Source organism: Lagenorhynchus albirostris, chromosome 16 (genome assembly GCF_949774975.1).
Source record: "Lagenorhynchus albirostris chromosome 16, mLagAlb1.1, whole genome shotgun sequence".
NCBI classification, from domain to species: Eukaryota; Metazoa; Chordata; class Mammalia; order Artiodactyla; family Delphinidae; genus Lagenorhynchus; species Lagenorhynchus albirostris.
Genome location: NC_083110.1, coordinates 83,134,506 through 83,151,937, shown reverse-complemented (window position 1 = coordinate 83,151,937; position 17,432 = coordinate 83,134,506). Strand labels below are relative to the sequence as shown.

The 17,432-nt window shown below is 58.3% G+C and overlaps 1 protein-coding gene across 1 annotated transcript in view; it reads left to right on the top strand.

Moving 5' to 3' along the window:
* The first annotated feature begins 2,435 nt into the window (after positions 1–2,435).
* Positions 2,436–17,432, top strand: part of STK32C (serine/threonine kinase 32C) — an 83,394-nt gene continuing 68,397 nt past the window's right edge. Inside the window, exon 1 of the mRNA XM_060126922.1 lies at positions 2,436–2,835. Coding sequence (XP_059982905.1) covers positions 2,574–2,835 — 262 coding nt within the window. The 5' untranslated portion in view covers positions 2,436–2,573. The remainder of the gene's footprint in view (positions 2,836–17,432) is intronic.

Genomic DNA, 17,432 nt, shown 5'->3' with positions numbered 1-17,432 from the left:
ACCCTCTCAGGAAGCTTGGCTTTTTGGATGAATTATGGGTTGACGCACGTTTGTGTTTGGGTTTCAGGGCTTGAGCCTTGAATACAAATCAGACCCCTGCTGTTCTGCACATGCCCTAAGTGGGCACTCGCCGTCCGCCAGAGACACTGGCCACTTTCTGCCCTCGCACACACTCTCATTTCAATCTCAGGGACAGTGTCATCACAGCTCCTGGGCCCCAGGTCTTCACAAGGTCACTTGCTCGGACCCCTGCCGACCGCCCCAGCTGCAGCAGTCCTGTGATCGTGCACTGCCCATGATCCTGCGTGGGCGCTCCCATGTGCTGGGTGTCGTGGACACGTTTATCTGGTTACTGAGTCATTGACAGTCCCCTGTCACTGGCACAGGATGGAGAAGCCCCTGTCCTCACCCTGCTGAAGTTCCTGATCATTGTGGGCACCCCTGGGCACAGGGACACTTTGCTGGCCTCACTGCCCCCTCCCCGTTCACAGGTAAGTCCCTCCCAGGCCCCTAGAACTTCACAGTGGCCCTCGGTGGAGTGCGGCAGCCTGGTCTGCTCTCGGGTGAGGCAGCTCCTGGCCTTTGCTCTGTCTCCTGCCCACTCTGCACCCCTTGCTCTCAGCCTGCCTGGGGTGACACTCTGCCTCGGTGCCCCCCCACCCCACCGTCTTCAGAAACATTCTTTCACTCGCTGCTGCCCCGGAAGGATGCCTACAGAGCCCCTCCTCTGTGCCGGCGCTGAGCTGGGTGCCTTCAACATGCTGACTGGGAGAGGGCAATGGTAGGGAGCCATGTTCCGAGAGCGGCTGCAGCTCAGCATAAGGAGGCTGAGCCCAGCCTGGGAGCCCAGAGCCCAGGGAACTTGCCTCCCTGGAGTTTAACTCAAGACTGGATGCACGGCAGGTGGCAGTCGGCCCGGTTATGCTGCGGTAAATACACCTCCAAAATCTCGAGGGCTTCCCGCAGTGGCCGATTTCTCCCTTGTTCTGTGCATCCACTGCTGGTTGGAAGGTGGTCGCCAAGTGATGGGGACTCCTCTTGGCCAGGGGGGCACGTATGGCCAGTCTGGACACTGGCTCCTGAAGTGTGGCTCAGAAATGACACAGTTCACCTCTGCCCACATTTCATTGGTCAAGCAGGCCACAGTGGTCAAGGGGCTCCACCGAATTTCAAAGGTGGGGTCGGGGACAAGCGTAGTTCTACCTCGGGCAGTGGACGGGAAGCGGGAACAGCCAAGACTGAGTGCCACTACTTGAGGGGGGGGCGAGCCAGGTGAGGGGCTGCGAGGGCAGGACAGAGCCCAGGGTGGCTGAAAGATGTCCACGGAGGGACGGGCGGTGGCGGGAGAGACCCGCAGGGCCTGGTGCCTTGGCCTGCAAGCCGGGTGGGTGGTCTTCTGTCAAGGCGGGGCAGGGGTGGGTGGTCCTCTGTCATGGTGGGGCAGCGGAAGGCCCTTTCAGGACTTCCTGGGGTAGGAAGGAACCGCCAGCTCTGCGGGCAGAACCTAAGGAGGCAAAGGCTTCCAAAAGTCTAAGACAACTCATAACAAAACAATTCTTCAGTGAAAAAGTCTTAGGCGCAGGGAGCTGGGCGGTACTGAGAGTCTTCTCCTGGGTCGTTGGCTGTGCAGAGCGCTTTATCCGCGAGGTCCCTCCTGGCCAATCGAATGTCGGGAGGCGCATCGAGGTCAAATCGCGCCTCGGACCACACCCCCCACCCCCATACGCTGTACAAGGTCCCCGGGCGGCCTGAGGCGCGGACCATCGCCAAGGGCTTCCGCTCGGGAACCGTGCCGGGCGGACTACACTGAGGGCCGGACTGGAGACCCAACCAAGGGTACCCCGAGAGCGCAGGCGCGTGTGCCCAGCGTCGCCGTGACCCCGGGCGCGCCCGTGCGTGCGTGTGCGCGCGCGCTCGCTGTCAGGCTCTGGGCCGGCCGACGGGAGAGGGGCTCGCGCACCGGGCCCGACCCCGCCCCGCCACCTCCGTCCCTCCCTCGGCGGTGCAGCCGCATGGGGATATCGGCGCCGGACCCGGGACCGCGGGGCTGCGCGTCCTGACACCGACCCGGCCTCGGCCCCCGCACAGCCGTTTCCCGCCACCCCATCCCGGGTCCCGCGCGTGGTCTCGCCAAGGGCAGAACCGCAGGATGAGGTTTAAGGCTTCCTCGGGTCGGGCGGCAGCAGTCCGCAAGCCACCTTTGTTCACAAAGGCCAAAGGGGCCCACTCCTTCTCTCCTGGCTCTGCCGCCGCGTCGTCGTGCTTTGCATCTGCCCCTACTGAGGAGGGCGGCGGGTACCCGTAGCCGCTCGCCGCACCCCGCTCCGGCCCCGCCCCGGCCCCGCCCCGTCTCCGCCCCCTGCGCTCGCTCCGCCCCGACTCCTTCCCGCCGGCCCCGCCCCGGCCCCGCCCCCGCGCGCTAGCATTCGGCGGAGCCGCCCGGGCGGCCGGGACCCGCGAACGCCGAGCCTGGGGCGCAAGGCGAGCGCTGCCAGTCGCTCCAGCTCCTGCTCCTCGCCCGGCGGGCGGGCCATGTCCCGGACTCTGGCCGCGGCGCGCACTCCGGTCCGGCCATGAGGAGCGGCGCCGAGCGCAGGGGCAGCAGCGCCGCGGCGCCCCCCGGCTCGCCGCCCACCGGCCGCGCGCGCCCCGCCGGCCCCGACGCGCCCCCCGCCCCGCCGCCGCCCGCCGCCGGCCAGCCCCGGGCCAGGGACACGGGCGATGCCCGCGCGCAGCCGCGCCCCCTGTTTCCGTGGAGCAAGTGGAAGAAGAGGATGGGCTCGTCCATGTCGGCGGCCACCGCGCGGAGGCCGGTGTTTGACGACAAGGAGGACGGTGAGAACGGCCGCGGCGGAGACTCCGGGCCGCTCGCGGGGACAGCGTTGGGACCCGCGCCGTCTGGGGACTCCGCACGCTCTCGCAGCGGGGCCGCGGCGGGAGGATTTCTGCGGGTCGGGGCACCAAGGCCTCCCGGTGGGAAGGTGTCAGGGGCGTCTCGGTTTCCGAGGAAACTCGCGAACGGTGCTTGCGATGCCCACGCGTGTCTTCCGTGTCCAGTGGCGGCGCGACGGGTGGAGTAGGCCGGCCGTCCCTGCGGGGTGAGGGTCTGCAGTCGGTAGGCGCGAAGGCCCCCGCAGTAGCGAGGGCGCTGTATTTGCATTTTCCTTTTCTGCGAGGTGTGAGCGCTCGGTTGTTACTCTGCACGTGAGGTGTGCCGAGTTTGCGAAGGGAGATGCCTGCCCCACAGGTGGCGCGGGGGCCCGGCCCTCGGAGCTCAGTGTAGGTGACGGCGCCGCGTGGCTGCCGGCGTGCCCACCTTTGCACTCAGACGTGCGGTGGAGTCTTGCCTTTGTGCAAAGACCTGCCCTTTTGGGAACTAGTTTGCCCTCAGGTCCCCCTGCAGGTAAAGCTAGTGACCCGGAGGTGGGCGCTGGTGGAAAGCAGGAAAGACCTGCAGGCACGCCTCCTGGAGCCCTGCCTGACAACGGCCCTTTCACTTAGCACCCTCGGGAAAGGTGGCTGTGCAGTGTCCGCCCCTGGGGCACTGTGATACTTTCACAGGCAAACATACAGCTCTTCTCTGCAGATGTCATGCAGATAAGTTAAATGCTACAAGATGACACATTTGATGTTTTTCTGACATTTTCTTAAAATAGTCGAAATATGCATTTTTCGTTTGTAGGCAGCCTGCAGAAGTAGGATGGATCTTTTATAATTTTAGAGCACAGCTCAGCGAAAGAGCCCAAGCTATTTATTTCTGATACATAATTTAAGCATTATAGGAAATTACAATAATACGACCTCAGGCCAGTGTTGGAGAATGTGCAGGCCATGTGGGCAGTCCTCACAGACAGCGATGCAGAGCCTGTTGCTCGGGGGGCCCTGGGCTCTGATGAGCGTGGCCCCGGTCATCGGGGAGGGGCATGGTGCCTGGACTTGCTGGAGGGGCATCCAGGACCAGCCACGCCCACTCAGTGTGTTCTGGGGAGACCTGTCTTCGTGTTCTAACTTTGGAACACAGCTCACTGCTGGGAGTGCTTCCTATGTTATATGTTTTTGTTTTGAGAGTAAATATTCAAAGTGAAGAAAGCCCAGAGTGAATTAGGAACTAATGAGGAAGGAGATTTGCATCTAGCTTCTGGCTGCACGATGAGAAAACGTCTGAGAAATCCATCAGATGTCTGATTTCAGTACTCGCTGGTGGCAGCTGAGAGCTGGCCACTCTTTCATGTCTTAGCATCATGCTCCCCAAGGCAGGTGCTGTAGAAAGAGAGAAATTGAGGTAGCACAGTGGCTGCCTTCAGCTTTGAAAGGTAGAATTTTTCTACCTGTTCACAGTGTGTTATGTCTCAGGATCCAGGGATCGTTAAGGAGGAGCCAAGAGCACAGAATCCAGCTGTGCTGCGCGCGATCGGATTTGCGAATTATTTAACACGACCCCCTTCTCCCCACCCCTGTCCCCGTTTGCCTGAAGCAGGACGGCAGAGGTGCTGGCTCTTCTGGTCTCGTGAAGGTGGGCTGTTGGCTCGGCTACAGGTGCTCGCTCTTTAGCACATGTGCCCGTCAATCACCTGCTCATCCCTGGGCATGGTGGCCACATCTCCAAACTGAACACAGCACGAGACTTGCCTGGGCTTTGTTTGGTAAGATTAGGATGCCAAGCCTGGCCCTGGTCCAATGGCCGTGGATGTGATCCAGGTGGGCGGCCACTTTGTTCCACTTTTATTCCATGTTTTCACGTTATCGTCAGGGCGCACACGACTTGGGAATCACAGTAGGTGTTTGCAGAGAGAATGTTGTGCAGCTCTTGGCCTGAAGCCTGTGGGTTTATTTAGGCAGAAGCAGTGGGGTTTGGAAAGGCGGAAGGCCAGTCTTTCAAGAGGAGAAAGGGTGCACCCCACCTTTCTTTCAGGGTGTGAAGACGTCCCCGCAGACAGGGAGGGTCCCACACTTCCTCGGCCCCGTGCAGGGTGAGCCGAAAGAGGTGATAGAGCTGTGCTGAGGACGTGCATTTACTGGGACTGCACGGTTGCCATGGCAATGTAAGACCTTCTGATGAATTTTTTAGATTAAAATACCCAATTAATATATCAGATTTAGTATGCAGAGAAAAGGAAAAGAGAAAATAAGAGCGCAATTTAACAGAGTGCCAGGTAGATTCCAACTACAAAGCGGAGTTATGACACGTGGGATCTTAAATGTCCCCCTTCCCTGTTAACCCTGAGGTGTCTGAGCCACTGTCCTTACTTGGCAGGTGTTGGGTGCTTGTTCAGAATTCTCCGGGCTTCCTCCTCACACCGGAACCAAGGGTCCCCTTTCCTCTTCCCGAAACCCCATGCCTCCTCCCGTGCGACCCCTCTTGGGCTTCAGGAACAGTTGATTTAGGGGTTGACCTTGCTCGGGACCTGCCCCAGTGCTGCGGGGTGCTGGGCAGGCCCCTTCATTCCTCTCGTCTGGGTGTCCCCACGAGGGTGCTGAGTGGGGTTCCATCACTTTCTGCTGAGCAGCTCAGTAACTGGTAACTGGGGGGCACCCGCCGTTCTCAGCAGTCTGGCTAGTCTCAAACCTAACATGGTATTAGCTTGCTAGTGGGGGGCAACTAATCACCGAGAAGGTTTACCTTTGCCCAGAGAACTGGAAATAAGGGGGCCCTCGAGGGCTGAAACGCCTGGCCTGGGTGTGTTGGGTAGGGTGGGCAGTAAGGCGGGACACGGGGCTACCAGAGTCTTATAACCTTTTCCAAAATTTATAAAACCTTTGTTTTTTTAATTAAGAAGCATTAAAGTGTATAAATTTGTAAAAGAGTTTAAGACTTTGCTAAAATTATCCTATATAGGAAAGCCAAGACATCGGTACTTTCAGCACTGAGACCTATTAGCGCACCTCTGCCCCAGCCCTTTTCTAGGAATGTACTCACACATCAGCCACATAGCAACACTCTTTATGTCTTTGATACAGAAATGGGATCATGCTCCAAATACGGTTTCGTCTCAACCTGCGTCTTTTACTTAGCGATGTGTCATGGCCGTCTATAGATCTGCAGCGTCCTTTGTTGGCTAAATTTACAATAGTGGTTCTCAGCCCTGTGAACTAGACTCAGAGGTTGCTCTTAAAAACTGTGGATGCCTCCTCCGGAAATTCAGATTGAATTTGTTGGGGTGGAGTTGGGGGGCGCTGGGGCTCAGTTTACCAGTGAGCATCCTTGCATGTTCATCTTTGTACACTTGACATTATTTCCTTAGGATAACTTCCTAGGAATGACATGGACGAGTCAGAAGAGTGTGCACGGAGTGTGGCTTGGTGCCGCTGGCCAGCTCCCTTGGAGATGGGCCGTCCCGGCACAAGACATGGCTGTCCTGGACGGTTGTTACGTGGCGGTGGCCAAAAGGATGGGGCTGCTGCAGGTGTGGGGTACCCAGACAAAGGAGGAGGTGGGGAGACCAGTAGCAGACGAGGAAACATGAATAAATGTAGTGAAGGGCAGGAGGGGCCAGAGGAGAGAGGAAGAGGGGAGCCTGTGTCCGGTGCGGCTGGCCGGGAGGGAGATCCCGTTTGCCTGCTCTCGGAGCGCACGCAAGTCCTCTTTCTCCGACCCTCACCGCCTCTGGGTGTTAGTGATGTCTGTTTTTGACCGTCTGAAAGGTAAAAGGATTGTATTAGTGCTCCGAGTCTCTGATGACCAGTGAGGTTGGTAACGTGTTTCTTTGCATGTTTGGGGCGTTTGTGCTCTTCCTTCCTGAATTGCCAACTCCTACCCCTGACCTGTGCTCCCTGTTGGGATGTTTGCTGCCCGGTTTCTTTCCACGGTTCCCGGTATACAACGGCACATGCCCCGGAGCAGTCATTTATCTTTCTGCGTTGCTAGTTTTCTTCCGCGTGGATGTGCTTAGTTTTTGTCAGATTCATCAAGATCTTCCTTTCTGGAAGTTTCTGGCCTTGGTGCTCTGTTAACACCAAGCACAAGTGATACTCACCCAATTTATAAACCTGCACCTGCACTTTCTTCTAGTACTTCTGTGGTTTCACTTTTCATGTTGCAAATTTTGGTCGGTTTGGACTCACGCTGGCCACCGTGAGAACGGTTTCCTCCCGTGGGTCCTGCTCTTGCTTAGGCTGGGCACATTCACTGCCTGTTTCTGTCGAATTGTGAACGAGATCTTTGCAACCATCACGTTCCACCCTGGTTAGTGCTGGTAGGAAGGAAAGCTTAACTTTGAAAAGTATCCGGCCCGTGTGTGGCTGCTCTGCTAAGGTTCCCGTTAGTCCTCATGGCTTTTGAGTTGATTTTCCCAGGCTTCCTGGGTGGTCGGTCGTGTCCCCTGCCAGCAATGACTCGGTGACTTTACGGTGCTTATGCCCACTCTTCCCCGTCGTGTGCCCAGGGCTCACGGGCAGCGGAGAGCGGTGCTGAGCGCACGGGGGGCTGACCCGATCGTGCTGATGGGGCCGTGGTTCCAAAGTGACAGTCTAGCCCTGTTTACTGAGTCTTTGACCAGTGGTGCGTGGACCTGAGTTTTAATAGGTATCTCTTCCCTTCCCTCCTGACCCTGGGAAGAGGGGGTGGCTGGCGATGGGGGTGGCAGCTCTCTGTGTGGCCCAGGCTCGGGCTGATGGCAGTTCACACCCCGTCCCCTGCAACGCGGGGGCCTTGGTGGCCAGCAGCCTGGTGGCTGCAGACCCTGGGTTCCTTTACCAGCTGGCAGCAACGGTGCAGAGGCCCCCGGTGCAGGGGTGGGCATTTGGGTTCAAGGTGGGGAGGAGGTGTGTGGTCCCGGCTGGCCTTGCACCCCTGCTCCTGGATTCCCTGGGCTCCCACATGCAGTGCTAGGTGTCCCGGCGGGGCCGTTGGGTGGCGCTGAGTTTGCTGCGTTCCTGTGGCTGACGAGGCTGGTCTGGGATGGACTTGGGACCCACTGTCGTACTTTTTTATGTAACAAATGTCAGCTCTGCACGTCTATCCATCTGGCTGTGTGTTTTAAAATGCTAAAAATAAGTTGATTTTCTTTTAAAAATCTAACCACCCATCCTCCCAGTTGAGAAGTAGTGCGAGGATGCACTGGAGGTAAGTTTTGCTCAGGGCTTCTCTGTGAGGATGGAGCCTCCCAAGGCCCCAGGATGGTCTGAGGGAGGCAAAGCCACGGACAAGCATTTATTCGGAGCAGGGCCAGGGCAGCTCACAGTAGCTCCTAAGCTGTCAGGGTCCCCTGGGGACCTTGTGACAATGCGGGTCTGATGCAGCGGGTCTCAGGTGGGGCCTCAGGGTCTGTGTTCCCACCCGGCCCCAGACGGTGCCAGCCAGCGTGCTGCACGCGGGGAGGACACACCCTGGGTGGGAGGGCTTAGCGAGGGCCCAGCAGGTGGGTGGTGGGGTGGGCGTGGCCCCCAAGGCACCGGCCGACGCGTCGCGTCGGGAGCAGCAGGGGGCCGCCTGCTCTGGTGCTCCGCTGGGCCATGGCAATGGTGTTGGCAGTGGGTGGGAGTTTCCAAAGCTACTGCTCGTCCTTCGTCTGGAGATGGGCTGGCTCTTCCTGCAGAGGGATCTCATTTAGCTCTGTTCTTACTTCTGTGTTGTTCTTTTTCTCTGGGTAGCCCGCTACACACGTACCCAAAACATCAGTAGCATTTTGTATCCTGCATTTTCAGGTGACGCTACAGCCTGAACTTCCTCCTTTGCAATGACTAGATTCTCACCCAGGTGTGGCAGAGGACGCGCTACCAGAGGCAGGTGGCCCCGGGCTGTGTAGACGGCCCCCTTCTGGCCACTGTGTCCTCTTGTCCTGCTTGCGCTGAGAGTCCAGCCCCATGGCCGGGACGTGCCATGGGGTGTCCCCTGTTCTAGGCCACCTGAGCCCGGTGGTTCCTGTGTTCAGGGTCTGTGCTCCGTGGCCCTGGTCCCGATTCCCCTGTCAGTAGGAAGCTCAGAACCAGATTTGATGTTTGTTCACCTTAGTGTGGGAGCAGGCCTTCTACCTGGTGTCTTTTTTCCTTCCCGGTCAGATTTTTTCTCCTCATTTGAAAAAGATGTAGAACTGTGTGTTTCCTCCTCCCCGCCTCACTCTGCTATCGCTGTGTAACTCTAGGTAGAAATAAGGCTCTGGTACGCAGTGTTCCTGCGGGCTGGTGAGGGTCCAGCGAGTGCTGAGCCTTGCTGTCCCGCAAGCTGTGTGCACGCCCCCTGCAGCCCTGCTCCTGTCCCCCCGGGTCGGGGCGACACGTCGTCCACGATGGCTCCTCTGGGGCCTCCTTCCCGCCTGGGGGGTGGGCACACGCTGATCAGCGGCCTGCAGAACACGCTGGGCCCGCCTCTTCCCCAAACACTGGCCGGGCCCAACGTGCTGAATGATTTTAGTGCTCATAATTGGAGAAGCTACAATTAATAAAATTATTGTTATTTTTTAAAACTGGGAAGCCTGCTTCATCAGAAACTGTTTTGCCTGTTGACCTGAAATCTATTATCTAAAAACCAAGGCAGCTGACCGAGATCAGTGTGGCTCCGTCCAGCCCCAGCTGCGTCATTTGTCCCCACCCTCCGCATCCCCAGGTGTGACACAGGAGCCTGCGGTGGCCTCCAGCATGTGGCCTGAGCAGGCGTGGCCGCAGTCTGCGCTGTGCAGACCCGGCTTGGTGTTCTTTAAGTCGTGAAGCCAAGGAGATGATGTGGGTGAGAGTCAGTGTCGCCCCCAATTTATTAAAAATAGGAGCTGAGCACATTCAGATTCCTGGTGTTTACACGCTGACTAGGGAGGTCTCTGCTCTCACATCACGGCTTTTCCTTCACGCGCACCAGGCGGGGCTTGTCACCGAAGCCAGAGACGAGCAGCTTTGCGCTTGTGTGTCTGTGAGTCTGTCAGGCCTGGCAGGACGCTCAACCTTCTCGGGCACCAGGCACACCCCCCACCCCGCCCCGAGCAGGGTCCGAGGTGCTCAGTGCTGTCTTCCCGGGCCCTGTGTCGGACTCGGGCCCGTTTCCGGAACGCCTGGCCCCTGGGAGCCGGGAGCGGGGTCTTGGTCCCAGTAGCTCAAACCGGGCACTGTTTTATTATTTATTGCTGGTAATAAAAAACCCCCAAACTTAGTGACTTAGCAATGACCATTTTTATCATTTCTCAAGGTTCTGTGACCTGGGACTCTAGACAGGGCCCAGTGGGGATGGGTCCCCTGCTCCGCATGCCACCTGCGGAGCCAGAACGTGCTTGGGGGCTTTCCGTTCACGGTGCCTCGTGATGGCTCAGAGGCCTCAGGCTGGTGGAAGCCTCCGCGGAGTCGTGTTCCTGGCGGGGGCGGGGGGGGGTTCCTGGGGGGAGGGGTGTCCTTAGTGGGGTGTCCCTGGGGTCTCAGTTCCTGCTGGCGGCTGCGTATCAGTTATCTATGACCGCTTAGCACATTGCCCCAGAACGTAGCGGCTTAAAGCGACACACATCACGTCCTTGTTTTGGGAGTTGGTAATTCTCGGGGGCGGCTCAGATCCCGGCCCCGTGCTGCACTGTAGGAGCCCCTGTGGCTGTCCTGGGGTCGTGTTTGTTTGCATTGTCCCCGATTCTTTCCTTTTTTCTTTTTCTCCGTGTCAGGGTCCTCTTGTGTTTCTGAAATCATATTTTAGCTCCTCAGGCAGAAAGGATAATTTGCAAAGTTAGCACAGGACTGAGAGAGGAGAAAAGGAGGAAGATAAGACAGAAAGGAGGGAAGATGCAGAGAAAAGGGGGGTAAAGAAATCACGCGCTGAAGAAAGGGTTGGGCCCCAGCGTCCGTGTGCTTGTGCATGGGCTGGCGTGGCCCTGCCCGGTGGCAGATCTGCCTGGCGCTGCGGGCAGTGGCAGCTGAGATGGAGCAGCGGGTGGGCAGCGGCGGGGTGGGTGGCTGCCGCCCGGACAGCTGGGGACGAAGCGGAGAGGGAGGCCCGGGCTCTGTGCCCCGTGGAACTAGAGTCGGACGGTGGACCCTCAGCCGTGTGGATCCCGAGGCTCGCTTCCAGAGCCCACGGCACTTGGAATGTGCCGGAAGCAAGGGGCTTAGCCAACAAAGAGCCCCGGAGCTGGGCCTGGAGCAGACCCTGTGCTGGTGCCGGGCGTGTGAACCATTAGAGCAGGAAGTGGTGGGAGGGACCGAGAATTGGGGGTCAACTCCTGCTGTCCCAGGCTGCCCCCCAATGACCTCAGCCCCCCCTCGCCCCCCGCTGCCCTGGGCCCCTCTCCAGCGTCACTGACCTTACGGGAATCAGCGGGCGGGAGCCTGCGGCTCCTGCCTCCTCACAGTGGCCGCGCACCCGTGGGTGCCCTCCTGTCCGGTGACCGGGCATCATTATTAATAGTGCCTCCTTTTGCTCTTAGACATGTCCCAGTTTGGATGATAGATTATATGGCTGCCCCTCTAGCTGCCAGACACTGTTGCCAGATGATCCTTTTTTCCTTTATAGCTTTTTATTATATAACGGAAAGTGACAAGAAAAATATTAAGAGTTTCAGTGTCTTATGTAATCTCACCACTATTATAACAACCATTTGCACTTTTTCGTATCGCCTTCCAATCCATACTTGAATACATACAAAATATATATTACTTTTAACAAACTTTTTTAAAGTAAACTTTGTTTAGAACATTTAGCTTTACAGAAAAGTTGTGAAGGTGGTAACAGAGGGTTCTTGTATATCCCACGTGGTTTCCCCTAACGCTAATATCGTACCTTTGTCATAACTAGGGAACCAGTGGTGCGACATGGTTGTACTAGTCAGGGTTCTCTAGACAAACAGACCAATAGAATAATAGCGTGTGTGTGTGTGTGTGTGCGCGCGTGTGTGTGCGCGCACGCGTGTGTGTGCGTGTGTGTGTGTACACACATATGCTTACATACAGGTATTTAAGGAGGTTTATTAAGAGGAATTGGCTCAGGCAGCTGTGGAGCCAAGAAGTCCCGCAACCTGCCGCGCGCAAGCTGGAGCCCCGGGGGAGCCTGTGCCGTGATTCAGGGCGAGTCTGAAGGCCTGAGACCCAGGGGAGCCAAAGGTGTGGTCCCAGCCTGAGGGCAGGAGAGGATGAGACCAGGGGTCGCTGCTCAGCAGGGCGGCCGGAGACGGGGGCCTCCCTCCTTCCTCCGCCTTCTGTTCTGTTGAGGCCTCAGGGCACTGGTTGACACCCACCCACATCTGGGAGGGCCACCTACCCTTCTGAGTCCCGGGTTCAACTGCTAATCTCATCCGGAAACTCCCTCACAGACACGCCCGCCCAGAACACTTTAATCTGGGTGCCCAGGGCCAGTCAAGGTGACATGTGAAATCTCTCAGTAACTGAAGCCGTAGTTTATTGAGGTTTGACCTGTTTTTACTGAATATCCTTTTTCTGTTCTAGGATCCCACCCAGAATCCCACATGACATCTAGCTGTCCCTCTCTAGGCTCCTGTGAGCTGTGACAGCTTCTCAGACTTTCCTTCTTTTGACGACCGTGACGGTTTTGAGAATAGCTGGTCGGGTATTTTGCAGAATATCCTTCAGCTGGGATTTGTGACGTTTTTCTCATGGCCAGACTTGGGTTATGGGTCTTTGGGAGGAAAACCACAGGAAAGGTAACCTTCTCGTCACGTCCTGTCAAGGTCCATACTCTCAGCACAACTTATTGCTGCTGACGCCGACCTTGATCACCTGGCCGAGGTCCTGTCCGTCAGGGGTCTCCGCTGTCAGGTTACTCGGCCCCCCTGTCCACACTGTGCTCTTTGGAAGGAAGTTACACTGCACTGCCCACACTTAAAGGGTGGGGGGTTAAGGTCCACCTCCTTTAGAGGAAGGTAGTTACATAAAACTATTTGGAATCCTTCTACCCGGAAGATTTGTGTATTCTTCCCATTTACTTTGTTCTTCAGTCATTCATTTGAACCCACGTGGACTCATGGATGTTTGTTTTATGCTTTGCATTACGATCCAATACTATTGTGTGTGTTTATTTAGTTTTTGGTCAGGTTGTCCCGCTTTAGCCGTTGGAAGCTCTTCCGTTGGCTCCTGTGTCCCTCTGGCCTGCTGTCCTCACCGTTTCCTGTCTTTGCTTCTTTCTGAGCACTTCCTTACTTTCTGGGACTAGAAGATGCTCTAGGCTCATCATGTATATTCCCTGACCCAACCCTAGAATCAGCCAGTTCTCCAGGGAGCCCTGGTCCTTCTATTGGGGAAGGTGTTAGAAACCAAGATCTGGGTGCCAGGTGTGCTCACCATTACTGGGAGATAATGATCTTTTAAAGCACAGAGCTATCTATGTAAAATAGACAGCTAGTGGGAAGCGGCGCATAGCACAGGGAGATCAGCTCGGTGCTTTGTGACCACCTAGAGGGGTGGGATAGGGAGGGTGGGAGGGAGACGCAAGAGGGAGGAGATATGGGAACATATGTATATGTATAGCTGATTCAACTTGTTATACAGCAGAAACTAACACACCATTGTAAAGCAATTATACTCCAATAAAGATGTAAAAAAAAAAATAAAGCACAGAGCTGACCGCACTGCTCCCTGGCGTAAGGCTCTGGGATCCCCCATCACTGCCTTTGTTTAACTGAATGTACCTACTGTGCTCCTGCTCTGTACACTGCAGGCGGGAGGGAGTGTGAATTGATACAACCACTTGGGAAACTGCGTGGCGCACCATTTCTGAGAGAGAGCACAGCCCTGACGTCCAGGAGCTCGCCTGGACCTCGCCGCTGGCCCTGGCATTCTCCTGCTGCACGTGAACGATTTCACAGAGCGCCCGCAACAGACCCCTCTGACCGTGGTGGGTCAAGACAAACACAGGAGCCCTCCATAAGCCTTTTGGAGCGCAGACAGAAACGTGACCATTGTCCAGGCCCAAGTGACTGGACTTCCTGGGTCCTGGCCGCTGCTTTGCCAGTTGCAGTTCTCGCTTCACTCCTTCTCAGCCTCTGTAGTGGGCTTAAGGTGCCCAACCGTAAAGTCACGCAGCCTCCAGACAGTGTGGGGCCGTGCTGCTTGAACCCTCCTGAAGGTCACTGACGTGAGCGCAAACCTGACCCTCACAGATGCCCCTGTTCTCCCTGTTGCAAGGACGGTACACGGGTGTGTGCAGCCTTATGCTGTCTCTGGTGGTCTTTGGCTGGGGGCATGGACACCTGCAGCCCAGGCTTGCATTCCTAGGTGGGACCCATCCAAACGTGTACATCCGTGCACCCAGAGACGCACACACGGGAGTCCGCACAGCACGACGTGTGGTAGCCAGAAGCTGGAACCGGACCAAGCGTCCACCGACATTACTCGGACGAGCGAGTCCTCGGGTCTTCGTTCTGTGCATCCTCTGTGCCGTGAGAGTGAAGGCCTCATGGCCGCACCCCACACGGTGCACCTCTTAACCTGCTGCTGAGGGAGCGAGGGTCCCCGCTGCTGACTCCGTGCTGACAAGCACAGAAGCCAGGGTGCTGGTCTGTGCCACAAGATGTCAAGCCCATGTCCCCCTGGGGGGGCACCAGGGTACCCTGTTGTTTGAGCTGAACGCTTGTCAGATGTGCACGTTTTCTGTACGTTTGTTATACTCTAATCAAAAGTTTACAAGAATATTTAAAAAACCCCACTGGTGTCCAGCCTCCCACCCGGCAATTCTGGGGCTGGGGAAGAGCTGTCCAAGGTACCGGCTCTGGGTGGAGGCGAGGAGCCTGCAGGTCAGGCTCCTGGGACTCCAGGGCTGAGCTTGAGCTGTGCACTGTGCCGAGTGCACGTTTCATAACTGTTGACTCGTCACATCACAGGCCCCCGAGGGTGGACAGGAGTGAACCATGTGTTTTGGTGTCCCCAGGGTAGAGACGAACGCCAGGTGTACAGAAGACATTCGATGTGGGGCTGGGGAGAGAACAAACGCCTGCCTCATGCTGCCCGTGTTGAGAAGCTTCGCTTGATGCCGTGGCCTCATTCCTTTGCTCCCCATTTTCAGCAAGACTCTTTGACAGCACTTTGTTCTCTCAGGTGCCAGACCTGCCCTCCGATGCTCCCCTGAGCCTGCAGGAGCCCGGATTTGTCCCCACGGCCTCGGAGCCCTAGTGAGGGCTCCCTGCATGGGGCGAAGTCTGACGCCCAGTTCTCAGCTCCCTTGTCCTGGACCCACGGCAGAGCTTGACCCTCTGGGCCCCTCCCAGCTTCCCTCTCTTCCCGCAGCTTCCAGGACGCCCGCTGCCCTGCTGTTCCTTCTCGGCCCCTCCTAGGACCCTTCTCCCCTCCCCGCCACGGTGACGCTGGAGCACCTGGGGCTCCTGCCCGCTCCCTCCTTTTCTGCTGCGCTCGTGCGGACAGTCTCACACTTTCAAATATCATCCATGTGCCGGCGACTCCAGGTTTTATCTCCAGCCCGGACCTGCTTCACACGTTCCAGACTGTTCTGTCCAGTCTCTGGTTCGTATATCACAGATATCTCCGGAACGCATTCACACCTGCACCCCTGGAGTCTCCTGGCTCGCTGACCTCATCCTTCCAAATGCCCCTAGACCCATCCGGGAGCCCTCTTCCACGTGGCAGCCCCTCCCCGCCCTTCATGTCACCTTCGCTCTACCTTCCAAAGCATGGGCTGCCTGTGTCCCTCCCTCCCATAGGCCCCGGGCACCCCATGCCCCTCCCTCCTGCACCCAGCACCCTGGTCCCCCCCCTCCTCCTGCACCCAGCACCCTGGTCCCCGCCCCTCCTCCTGCACCCAGCACGCTGGTCCCCGCCCCCTCCTCCTGTACCCAGCACCCTGGTCCCCGCCCCTCCTCCTGCACCCAGCACCCAGCACCCTGGTCCCCGCCCCTCCTCCTGCACCCAGCACCCTGGTCCCCGCCCCTCCTCCTGCACCCAGCACCCAGCACCCTGGTCCCCGCCCCTCCACGTGTGCCTCTGATCTCTGCGGGGCAGTGTATCCCAAGGGCATCCCCTCATTCTCTGCTAGGAGTCCAACGTGATGCTCTCTACTGGGCGTCCTCCACGCCAATGGCCCACCTAGCACCCAGGGGTGGCTCTCTGTGTGGCATCTGCCCACAGCTCCTGCCCAGAGCATCGCATGGCCCGATCCCCCCAGCGGCCAGGAGAGCAGCTGGCCTAGTGTTTTGGCAGCAGGGTGGGGCAGTGATTTGGCCAGAGCACGGATCACCATGTCTCCTTCAAACCTTTGCACGTCCTTCTCCCGGGAGGCCCACTTTACAGTTGTGCCTGGGGACCCACCGGGCCCCTGCCAGGCCCCTGTCCTGCTTTGCTTTCTGGCACTTAACCCTGGCAACTGTGTACTGCAGAGCCTGTGACATCTGCGTTCATCTCAGCCCCGGCCCCAGAGTGAACATCCCACGAGGCGGGGTTTTACCTCCTAGGTTCCTTCCTGTATCTCACGTGACTCGACATCACCTGGGTAGGGCGGGAACCGAGTGAACATGGGGTGAGGGGGGCTATATGCCCATGACTCTCCTGAAGGGCCCACTTCGGGGCAAGCAGTAAGACACCTCAGAGAGAGGCCTTCCAGGGCCCTAACTCGCCCCGGACAGCACGACCACTCTGCTGAATTAAGGCCCAGGGCACTGTTCCTTCCACAGTGCTTTCTGTGTCAGGCGGCAAGGGCCCCGGCCTTGGGGGGCCAGGCGTAGGGCGACCCCACCTCCCTGGGCAGCAGGGGCCTATGTCCCTGTGGACGGTCAGACCTGGGCTTCCGTCCTTGCTGACTCCGTTCCCCCTTCTCTGACGCATGTGCCTTCTGTTCTGGGCTGTCAGGACATTCAGGTCAGGCCCGCTGGTCACCGGAGAAAGAGGCGCAGAAAGCTTGGCTTTAGGACGAGCCAGGGAGCAGCAGCTGCAGGCCCAGGGCGGCTGCCCAGCCCGATTGAAGGAGGCACAGGTGTGAGGGAGGGGTTTCGGCAGCTGCGGGCGCCACTGCCCCGAAAGTCCTTTCCCTGAGTTAGGCTGGAAGCTCTTGCACGTGGGCTGGTTATGAAACACACGTCTGACTGGAGCCGAGAGTCTGGTCGATGGGATGCCCGCACATAGGGCCAGGGCGGCCTCCCTCCGCAGAGGGTCCTGGGGCTGGCAGTGCCAGGCTGTGCCCGTAGGACCCCCGGACGTCCACAGGCCTGAGAGTGGAGGCTGCCCTGTGCTGCATGGAGCGGGGCTGCTTCCAACGTGGGCAGAGGCAGCAGTGCTGGCGCTGGGCCCAGTCGCCCCGGGGGCAGGGCCATCCCGTGCGCGGTGGGGGAGGGGGCTGTCAGCAGCTGACTGATGCAGGAGCACACCCCGCTCCGCGGTCCTGGCAGCTCATCATGCCTCCAGGCATCGCCACGTGTGCCCTGGGGGTGACACCTCCCCAGCAGTGAGAACAGGGAGCTTGGCTTTTCTGTGGCTGCAGCTGGGGAGCGCAGCGAGGCCGCAGCTGCCGGGCCGGGGCGGCCGGTGTCGCTTCCGAGCGCCTTTGGGGGTCTCTGCCCCTGGCCAGGCTTCTGGGC